Genomic DNA, 12222 nt, shown 5'->3' with positions numbered 1-12222 from the left:
GAGTGCTTCCAGTTAGCAAAAGTAGAATTTATTTCTGATCATGTTTTCAAACTGGGATAGACAGAGGATACTCCTTATGAGAGAGTGGGGTCTTCGTATGGACAACAAAGTAAAAACAAGTTGATGTTGTGCTACTTCTAAAAACCAGGCGCCATGCAGCTAGCTAACTCATCTGGAATAACTATAGACAGTATATACTACTATGAATTAACCAACTATGTATTACAACTTTACAATAGGGTAGTTTGGGGTTGTGCAATAATATTATTAGCTAATTCTCGTATTTCGTAATTCATGAAATATTCGTAATTCGTTCAATTACGTTGCTATGCACTGCTAAGGAAGCGTTTGTTAAACAAACCGCTTTTGCCAACATATTACGCACAAAACTATCTTCTAAACTGTTTTATAGTGTGACTAACGTGTTTTTTTCCCACAAATTCTCTCGACAAAGCCTCAAAGCTGTTCTTCATTTTCGTTCGCGTACGTAAGGAATACGCCCCCTTTCAACTCGAAGTGATAGGCTATTCCTGGCAGTGTACGAGGCCTGCACCATTGTTTTTCAGTTGCTAAATGCCTGAAAACCTCAAGGGGAAGGTAGTCTGAGGAAAGTCACCACATCCGTATTTCAGTCCGCCGAAAAGAAACCACCTCAGAGTAAAGTTCACCTGTGCAGAAGTTTAATACAGACTTCATTTCACTTTTAATTCTTACGTAAAAGCTGCTTTTACCGTTATTAAATGATTTTGCTCAAGTGGGTGCGTTATTATTGACCAAAAGCAATATTTAGGATTTTGCACATGCCTTTATATCACTTCCATAACTCAATAATCATACAAGTTAGAACCAATAGTTTTGTTTAGGCCATGTATTTTTACACAAAGACATTATAGTTTAATAAAAGTATTTATGGGGTGTCATGGAGTACTCATTCACAAACAGGAACTATTAACCTTTGGGAATGTGGTTAGGAAAACAAATTATTCAAAACAGCAAATGTAGTGAGTTTTAATTTTGCGGACTGTCAAAATTAGCTACTATACTATAGTAATACACTACTATAGTAATACCTACTATAGTAGTGTATAGTAGTGATTAACTATAACTAAAACTAAAACTCCATACTAAAACAACACTACCTGCAGATATCATACACTACGATAGTAGTGTATAGTAGAGACCACAAAAGAGTAGGCGTGGCCCACAAAATAACATCATCCAAAAACATAGCCTCAATTTTCCCTAACTGCAGCCTTTAATTCATGAAATATTCGTAATTCCTTTTGGGGTACAGACACAAAACAAAGATTTATCTAGCTTTTGGGGATCATGATGCTATCAAGGTTTTTGCCGGTAGCACCTTCTTTCATTGTGAAACAAGCACTCAAAAAATTACAAAATATTTGACCCATTGGTATTGCGTTTATAAAACAGGGGGAAACCATGGCTATTTTACATGATGAAACGTGAACTACATAATAACTACAAACTATAATAACTATAACAACTACAAGTTTAACTACATCAAAGAGAGTACAATTATGGGGAAAGTCATCCATCCAAATCTTGTAGATCCCAACACCATAAAATATTCCAGGCATTGTTTTCCCCATATGAACACAATGAAAGTTGTTAATGAAAGTATCTCCTAGCCACTTTGGATAAGCTACGATCAGCAATGGATCTATGAATTGATGGTGCAAAAGGTGTCCAGACCCCAAAAGATTCCACAACTAGTGAAATGAAATCACCTCCTTCCCTTAAAAGCTATCATTCTAAACACTGAGTCCAATAGTATACAAATCATTTGTAGTGACTATGTTGACGAATTGTGACCAAATGCAATATGTTGGTCAGTGCAAACCTAATTTTACAGTATAGAAATATTTCATTCTGACTATCAACATGGCCATCCTGCCTATTTCAATGTCTCTATTTGCAGTACTACTCAGCCTGCACATAATTTCCTCCCCTACATCCTGTACTGGGGTGGCTGCTGCAGCTGGATAGGTGGCTAAGAATGCTACTGAAGCATCTGGCTGCTGTGGAAGAGAAACTAAAGAAAATTCTGACCTTTTAAGTAGAAAACGAATGTGGACATGATGTGGCTGGCTAATAGTTTTACTCAATAGGATGCCACACTCTGCTGCTGGCAATTATGGTAGTCCTCTATCAGTTACAAACTTTCTTGCACCCTTTCATTTGGAAACAACTGACCTAGTGCCTGTCTAAAAGATGCTAAATGACATAGCTATTGTAATTTATGGTTGATTTTATTCTGCAAAGTTACAGGAAATTAAAGCATTAGCTACGGTACCGCCCAAGCGCAATGTCGCAATTGCTTGCACACGCAACTTTGCTCGAAATTTTAAAAATTGCTAATTGAGGGGCGTGGCAACTGTTTAGGTCGCAATTCTCATGAGCGAAACAGCTGCCATGCTGTCTTGCGAGCGAAACAGTTGCCATGCCCCTTAATTAGCAATTTTTAAAATCTCAAGCAAAGTTGCGTGTGCGAGCGAGTGCAACGTTGCACTTGGGCAGTAGTGTAAGTCTTCTTAGTATAGTAACAATTAAAAACCTGTTTTTCAAAATGATAGGTAATTCTGCCTATGTCCACAGTTCTCCTTCACTGTATCAGCAACAAACAAATGCTGCACTAAATCCTGGTGTATGTAAGTTATGCAGCCTATGTCTCTGACTCCCATTCAATGATAAAAAGCTACTGTTACAGGAACCTAGCTCAATACATTCTGTAATTAATTTCTGTTCTAGTCAGTACATGTTCACCTGCCAAATATAGTAATGCCAGTGGTGAGCACATGTTCACTCCCAATGGTTTGTACAGGAACAAGCATGTTTTCACGTTATAAACATGTTTGCACACCTGAATTGCCCATACTAAACTATAACTCACTTGTTCTTGCCAGTATTAAAGTGCTTATTTAACTATTAGTGCTAGTGTTTTAAGGGCTTCACAACGCTACTATATGTTTGGCATGTAACAAGAGTTATTAACAAGAGATGAGGGCTCAGGTGAATCCAAACATACTATACTCAAAGGGCTATGTATGTAAAGCAGTTATTTTTGATTACATGCCTTCTCCACTACAGCATGCTATTTCCTAATCTCACATCCTCCTGATTGCTTGAACCGTGTGTTAGTTTAATCATTGGACTTTTGGTTTCACAAACCTTAATTAGTTCTCTGAGATCAATGCAAGAGTTCATAATGCTAACTTTTGCTGAGATATAGTACAGGTGTTTGGTTCTTCAGAGTATATGTATTTCAACCTGCCCTGGTGCCATCAGCTGTAGAAACTACATAGCTAATTACCTGTAGCTTTCTTTACAACAGCTGTGTTGTTATAGTGCCTTTGAATCTAAAACACTTTCAAAATTGCAGAACTTCCTAGAGGCCTAGGGTTGATGCCATGTGCCTTCTTTGTTTTGCTCAACATATCACTCACAGTTTGCTTCTCCAAAGACTGATTCTAATCACAGGGCCCATGGTGCCATCTTTTGCCATGATTAATGGTCATTTGATATTGAAGATGTACTGAGTCTCACCTGCATACTCTGATCTTTAGAAATGTTACACCCTTGCTCTGCAGTTTATTTGAAATGACAAAAAATAAAACATGATCATTATCTTTTTCATCACTGTGTAGCTAAAACAAGATCAGTGCTTAAGGCTACATACCTAACTACATTTTTATGAATGCATCTCACACAGGCTAAAGTTTAATACAATTCACTTATTCTTAATAGGAAGTGAATGTCTGTATAGTAATGTACTTATCAATAGTCTTCCCCTATTGCAAAGTGAAGATGTTGCAAGATGCAAAGTGAATGACAATGGATGCAAAGTTTGGGGGTAATTTCACCTGTTGAAGAACCAACCCCCTGGTGTGCAGCAATGGTAGTGGTACCCAAGGACTCTTGGGCAGTTAGTATCTGTGTCGACCTCAAACCTCTTAATGAAAATCTATTACGAGGAGTGCACCGTATATATGCTTAAAGTGGACACTACACTTGCACAACTATCAGGGGCAACACTATTCAGTAAACTGGAAGCCAACAGTGGATTCTGGCAGATCCTTCTAGCCAATGAGTCCAAGTTGTTGACCACTTTTATAACTCCCATTGGGAAGTTTTGTTTTAATAAACTGCTATTTGGAATATCCATTGCTCCAGAAATCTATCAACGTCATATGAATGAATTGGTTTTAGGTCTCCCAGGGGGGTGCTTTTCCATGTCGATGATATTCTGGTTTATAGTAAAGACTCAGCTGGACATGAATCCAGTCTACAGGCTGCACTTAAGATAATTCAGTCAGCTGGTATCGCTTTAAGTAAAGGTACTGTAAATGCAGCTTTTACCAGTCTTGCATATCTTTCCTAGGTCATGTGATGGAATTTCACCTGATCTTAAGAAAAACTAGGGATGACACCACCAACCTCTGTTACTGAGCTGAGAAGATCCATGGGAATGATCAATGAGATGAATAAATTTTCCCCAAATATTGCACATATCTCAAAACCTCTCCAGGAATTGTTGAGCTCCAAGATGACATGGACAGCTGCTCAAGAGAATGCATTTATTCAGCTATAATGGGAGATATCCTCTTCCTGTGTACTTGCCCTTTATGACACAAGTGTGTTTGTTATATTAGAAACTGACCACAAGCCCCTTGTACCAATGTTAGGTAGGAAGAGACAAGATTTGCTTCCACCACGTGTACTTCGATTTACACTTCGCTTGATGAGGTTTCAATATTCCATTCATCATGTAAACTACATAGCTAATTACCTGTAGCTTTCTTTACAACAGCTGTGTTGTTATAGTGCCTTTGAATCTAGAACACTTTCAAAATTGCAGATCTTCCTAGAGGCCAGGGTTGATGCTATGTGCCTTCGTTGTTTTGCTCAACATATCACTCACAGTTTGCCTCTCCAAAGACTGATTTTAATCACAGGGTCCATGGTACCATCTTTTTCCATAATGGTCAGTTGATATTGAAGATATACTGAGTCTCACTTATACTCTGATCTTGAGAAATATTACACCCTTGCCCTGCAGATTTATTTTAAAATGACAAAAATAAAACATGTTCATTATCTTTTTGATCACTGTGTAGCTATAACAAGATCAGTGCTTATGGCTACATACCTACCCAGGAAAAAATATCTTGCAAGACTTGCAAGATTTGCAGTGCAAGATCCTTCCACTGTTCTTGCAAAAAAAGTGCAAAAATCTTGCACTTGCACTGAAAATGTCCCTTTTCTTGTGAGATTCTCATGCTGTACTCTTGCATGCAAGAATCTTGCAGCAAACATGCACAATTTTGCAAGAATCTTGCACTGAAAATATCCCTTTTCTTGCAAGGATCTTGGTAACTTTGCAAGATATTTTTCCTGGGTAATTACATTTTTATGAATACATCTCACACAGGCTAAAGTTTAATGCAATTCACTTATTCCTAACAGGAAGTGAATGTCTGTATAGTAATGTGCTTATCTATAGTATTCCCCTCCACTCCTCTCACGGGAACAATAGAGGGTGAATGTAGCTAGCCATGGCTTCTGAGCATATTTATTATGGTCATAGCAAGTATATCATAATGTTTGTTCTACTGTACTCAAACAATACCCTACAGTAGCCCGAGTACATAAGTGGGGATGTGATGACAAATGATGCCATATGGGTTATTCCTTACTATTGTTCCTGGAAGGTGAAGCTGATCACACATTTACAGTAAGACATCTAAAAGACATGTGCACTTAGCTGCATGGATGGGTATGTATGTATCTTGAGACATCCAGTGTAAGAGAGGTACTAACACTACTATTGACAAACTTTGTGCCAGCCATTTTTGCATTAAAATCATTATGTAATCTGCTATGCACAGCTATCACAATATGAACATTTTATTATTGGTGTCACAATTGATAAGTCGTACACATCCCAACTGAACAAAGGACCATCAAAGAGACAACACCCAAACATCTCTAAGACAAGAGACTCCACTCTCACTAATACATTAGCAGTGGAGCCATAATGTAGACACCAATGGAAGAATTTGATAGCTGATCAAAGCAATAAAAAGCCCAAACAGCAATGAAGTCAACCTAAAACTGCTGAATACTCATCCCTCACTTAGTGGACAAAAGAAAAGCCAGAGGATTATAAAAGATAGTGGGTTCATGAACTAATGATAAGTGCATGTAAAAGTGGTATGTTCAACCTCATATACATGCTGGCCATACGTACGAAATTTGGTATTGTTGTGTTTCATAAAGACAGAAGATAAGAGATGGAGTTGTTGGAGGGAGCAAGGGTATTGAAATTTTACTGCTGTTCCTTTTTAGATTACTGTATTAAGAGAAAATGAACTACCAAGAAATTGTTACCTATACTGTATCAAAAGATACTTACTTGTGCTATCACATCAAATAATAAGATATACTGTAATCATACAGTATGATAGTACTGTATAGTAGGGACCACAAAGGAGTAGGCATGGCCCACAAAATAACATAACAGAAAAACCAGCCTCAATTTTCCCTGACAACGATGAGGTAGTATTTTGGTTAGGGAAAACTAAGCCTAAACAAGTTGACCCGAAATGCTTTCAACAAGTTGCTATGGAATTTTATAAAAACAAAATTTTAACAGAATTTTCTACTGACTGACTGAGTAAGTGACTGATGCCTTCAGACAAGCGTAACTCGATAAAGGCTAAGGCTATGGGATTAATTTTTTTTCACTGTTTGATGTCACTTTGACCCGACAGGTGCCTTTTGACATACTGCAGTACGTACAATGCATTCTTCATGGACTTACCAGTGTCCTCCTTTGTGTCCCATTTATCTTTGCTGACAGTGAAAAGTGTTGCTTTGGTGGTAGCACATGATGGCTTCCCTTTGTAACGTAAAACATCCGTATTTTTCATAGCGGTGATAGCAGAGGTGCTTTTCGAACAGTTCTTGATTTGTACAGCTGTGTAACAGGTTGAACATAGCCGACAACGAAGCGTAATGGATACTTCACTTTTCAGACAATAATTGATATAACTGAGGGGCACGGCACCATTTGCAGAGGTGCTTTTTGAACAGTTCTTGATTCAAAATGCTGTGTGACAGGTTGAACATAGCTGACAACAAAGCGTAATGGATACTTCAATTTCATGATATAGCTGGGGTGTGTGGTGTCATTTCAGATGCGGTATGTGTGGGTTCACCAGTCATAATTATTTACAAAAAAAAAGAGTTAACAAACATGTACACAGAAACATTTAGAATTTTACATAGCACATTGATAAAAAGTACTGAAACAAACTGGAGTAGTGCACGATATTAAATCACAGTAAAACAATAAGAGATATCCCTACTGTGCATTTCCGTAATGGTATCTTAAACACAGTAGGGATATACCACTTCTTATTGTTTTACTGTGATTTAATATCGTGCACTACTCCAGCTTGTTTCACTACTTTTTATCGATGTGTTATGGTCCCTGCTCTAGTCAAAAATTCCAAATTTTTCTGTGTACTTGTTACAATAATATAGAAATAGTGACGTAATAATAGTGAAGGAATTCTTGATTGTAGTATATGACATAATTGTTAGGAAAAGCTATCTGCTGAAATGCTTTATACATCATTGTAGATTTACCTGTGTTGTAACTGTCTCTACAGGAGCGCTCAAAGTTGGTTATGACACAACTCCATGATGAGTTGTCTGAGCCACAATCAAGGTTGACAGTAAGAGATTTGGAGTGCACTAAATTGAAAGAAGAGAACAAACTGATGATAAAGCAACTGAGTGGAAGAAGAGCTGACCAAACCCAACAAGTATAATACAATACAATACATGTTTGTTATATCAAGTCAGAATTTGTATATTTATTGAATGCAATGAGAAGGCAATTATTGTATTGAAAAAAGCTGAACAGTTACCAGCTCATATAGCACGTCTGTGTAGCTACTATGGTTTGGTAATCACAAGCCAGAGTAAAGAAGTTGCAAAATAAAAGGCAACAGGCAAGAAATGGCTGCAATGATTAATGCCACTCAATTTTAATGATACAGGCATTAACATCATTGCAGCTATTTCTTAATCTTTTTCACCCAGGCTTTTAAAGGCTACACCATTCAGCTGTTTTGCATAAATTTTCTTCCTTTTTGTAAACACCCAAAAGTCAGACTTTAGGGCTTGTAATTTCTTCTCATTTACAGACACAATGATGATTATAGAAGACAGAAGTTACAATTGTATTATGTATATTGCAGATTTTATTAACCATCTGTTACCTATTTTTGCAATACTATAATTCAGTGCACATTTTTGAAGACTTCTAATAAAACACACATAAATGTTCTAATTTTCCATTGGAAGAATCAATGAAATTATGAACTTTATACTCTTGAATAGTTTTTTCATGAGATTATGTGAGCTTAGTAGCTGACAACAGCAGTTCAGGTTTGAGAGTTAGGTATCGATGCTTGGTTTAAACTCTCAGCAACGTTTTCGCTTTTTGCTACTTGGTGACTGTTCTGTTTGAGCGTTTGAAATTTTACTTTTTTTTTGTTTTTTGTAACATTGTATGCAAATTCTTTTACCATGAAAGGTTTGATCTATGATGGTTGACCTATACATGATTTCCATAAGTAGTTTACCATGTAGATGTGACAAAAATTGAATTTTAATGCAAGTACGTAATTGTCCATAACTCTGTCAGATTTGCATTAGATTTGGTATATGCTCAACTTTTGCTTAATGTGCACCAAGTATCATGACAAATAAGTTACGCATTTGTGTTTCATACTGGTTTTTATTAAGTGTGTGAAAATATGAAGGTCCCCAAAATAAGAAACTAAGTGTACCTTTAAGAACTTGTATTTCAAGGCACTGAGAAGTTACTACATCATTACTTAAAATCGCCATATCTCCTAACGAAGCCTTGTGCGTTGAAGCTGGGTTTTGTCAAATTCAGTCACAATTCAAAAATCATGTCATGTGCTTTTGAGAAGCCATGCATGTATGAAAGTTGTGTTTTCTCTGTCTTCCTGTCAATGAACTCATGGTGTAGTGTACTGAGTTTCTTGACTGCACAACACACTACCATATATCCTGATGACATCAGTATTGATTATTAACAAACCCACTTAATAACAGATAAACAACTTTGTATTGGTACGTACAGTAGTTTTAAGTCAGTACTTGATAGTTGAGGAGTCATGAGATGTTGTTCTTTCCTACCAAAAAAAATCACCCAATTTCCAGCCTCACTTCGCCTTCATGACAGTTTGACAATATTAGTTAGCATCAAAGCTGCCTGAAATGTTTTTAACATATTCCTATGGAAGAAAAATATCATTTAGCTAAATTTCTACAGAACTGACTAAGTATCTAATTGTGACCAGCACAACAAAAACCCATCGTTTTTGCAAAATTCTATTTTTGTTATAAAAATGTACTAGTATTCTTAAAAAATGTTAAAAATGAAGTAGGGATCTATGCAACAAATAGTAGTGAAACAAGAGATGAATGATGGTACTACAGCATAGCTCAGTGGGAAAGTCCCTACTTTGGCATTGAACAAAACAATTGTTATAGCTAGTGTGTCATAGTAAGGACTTTCCCACCAAGCTATGCTGTAATACCACCATTCATCTCTTGTCACTTTTTATTGCATAGATCTATACTTCATCTTTAAATTAGTTTTTGTTGTAGCACAGCTAGTTAAAGTGTAACTTGTGACTAGAATATCATACATGACTGTTGTATTATAGTGACTGTTGTATTAGAGTATCTGGAGTCAGCCAAGGCTAGCTAGACTAATAAGAGGTGAGGTCATCTTGTTTACTGTTAAGTAATAGCTAGATTAAGAGGTGTGGTCTCCATATTCTATCACTGTTAGTCCACCTAGATTTTTTTGTTGGGTGTGGTCTCGAACCTATTGCGAACGGGATCCCAATCGCGAAGTTGCAGACATTTAACTAGTATACCTATTATAGTAGCAAAACGCTTCTGAAATCCAGCTCTGAAATAAGTGTGGCATCGAAAGATACTGCTGAAAGAATGTGCGATACAGAAAATTAACACCTCAATATGGTTTCATTGGATAAAAAAAGAAGATAAGCAGCCTGAATGAAGATAAAGAAAAGGCAAGACGAAGCGGGCCTACACTTGTCAGAACCCCAAAAGGCACATCCACTAGTGAGTTTGTTATTGTGGCATAAAATGGTGACCGTGCACTGCTTTGTTTGGCCTCTAGCCTTGTGACTGTGGTCAGGCATTGCAGGTATGAGGCAGTGAGGGAGTGAGACTAAAATTCAAGTTTTTGTAATTTTTAAAATTCTATATCCATAAGTGTTTTGTTATATTTATCGTTGTATTATATACTAGTACTATTTCATAAAGGTGATTTTCATCATATAAGATGTCTCCAGGTTGATTTTTAAAGGCGGGGTTTCAGGCGGTGCACAAAATTTTTAGGGCAATCTCTACTTATGATACTACCATACCATTTGATAAACTGGGTGAAAATATTTGTGCCACATAAAATTTTAATTACCTCAGCAGTGAATAAAGTTTAATTGGTAATACCTACACTCTGTGAACACTATCCCACTGGAGAAGGCTAATGCCTGTGAAACACATCCTTGGTTTTGCCTGTTCATAAACAGTAAGAAAATCTTTTTTATGGGTGCTTATTTACAATGAGGTAGAAAATAACTTTAGTTTGATTAATGACCTTCTTCATATATGTACACTACACCTTGATCAGTTCATAATCAACAAATTGAACCAGGTCCTGTTAATTGTAGTGTATACCAATTGTAAATTAATCAAGTGTGCCTGTAATACATTAGCCATGTTTGCCATCTACCCTTAATATATAATGGAAAGAGTTAAAGCACTGCCGCAAGTGCTACACATCAAATATAGCACATAAAAGAGTGGGCGAGAAGGAGATAAATATAGCTCAACATGAAGCCTTGAGACCACTCTTTGAGTGCTATATTTTACTTACAGCATGAGCCTAGGTAGTGCTTTAATGGGTATAAAAAACCACCAACTTGAGATACACAAGACACACAAAACAATTAAAAACTCACAGAGTTGTTTATCATTGATAGAATAGGCATTGTGCATGTGTTGCATCTCTGCATGAGACTAGGATGAGCAAGAGGATGAGTTTAGTCCATCTTCTCAACTACTAAAAGGTTTTGATTGTGGTACTTATTTAGCATATTTCTGTGATATTCTAGGACTAATCATTTGATGTGAACAAAACATAGTAACAACATTCACTGCTGCTGATCACAAGTAACCATCATCAAAATCTTCAAGTATGCCTACAAATTAAATCCAGTGGCTCTGCTCATACTGGTTGGGTTGACTGGTCAGCCAGCGAAGTACTGGCTGTCAGTTTGGTTGATTGGTTGTACTGGCCAGAATTGAGTGATCAATCATTTAATAGCAGGCTATTGTCCTACAAATAGGCCTGGCAGTTCTATAACTTCCTGATACAGAACTGTGGTATCAAAGTGTTCTATAACTGCCCAATATAGAACAGTTGCATTCTGTATGGTTTTTATAGAATCATCATTTGCTTTAATGCATGCTCCCACTCAAGGTTCTTTATATTACAGAACAATAGTACTGCATAGTAAGGACTATAAAGGTTTTGGGCATGGCACATAAAAAACATCACCCGCCTTACTTTATGAGGCAGTAAGTATTGGTTAGGGAAAACTATGTCCAAACAAGCCTTCAGATCAACCCTTTAACAAGTTGGTACGGATTTAAAAAAAACAATTTTCTACTTACTGACTGACTGATTAATGATGCTTTCAGACAAGCATAATTCAATAACGGCTACAGCTATGAGCTTAATTTTTCACTGTTTGACAGCCAGACACATGCCTTTTGGCATACCACAGTATGTACAATGCATTCTTCATGGACTTACCAGTCTCCTCCTTTGTGTCCCATTCATCTTTGCTGACAGTGATAGGTGTCAATTTGGTGGTAGCACATGATGGCTTCCCTTCATAATGGAAATAGTCTGTGTTTTTCAAAGAGGCTACTTTGATTGTAGAGGTGCTTTTAGAACAGTTCTTGATTTGTAATGCTGTATAACAGGTTGAACATAGCTGACAATGAAATGTAGTGGATAATTCACTTTTCAGACAATAATTGATAGCTCGTGAA

The 12222-nt window shown here is 36.8% G+C and overlaps 1 protein-coding gene across 2 annotated transcripts in view; it reads left to right on the top strand.

Annotated features, from left to right (window-relative positions):
• Nucleotides 1-12222, top strand: part of LOC136245477 (uncharacterized) — a 113994-nt gene that overhangs the window by 64309 nt on the left and 37463 nt on the right. For both annotated transcript variants that reach the window (XM_066037019.1, XM_066037020.1), the window contains one exon: nucleotides 7698-7853. In XM_066037019.1, coding sequence (XP_065893091.1) covers nucleotides 7698-7853 — 156 coding nt within the window. The remainder of the gene's footprint in view (nucleotides 1-7697; nucleotides 7854-12222) is intronic.

This window comes from Dysidea avara, chromosome 15 (genome assembly GCF_963678975.1).
Source record: "Dysidea avara chromosome 15, odDysAvar1.4, whole genome shotgun sequence".
NCBI classification, from domain to species: Eukaryota; Metazoa; Porifera; class Demospongiae; order Dictyoceratida; family Dysideidae; genus Dysidea; species Dysidea avara.
The sequence above is the reverse complement of the archived record's forward strand: the minus strand, read 5'-3'. Positions and strand labels throughout refer to the sequence as shown.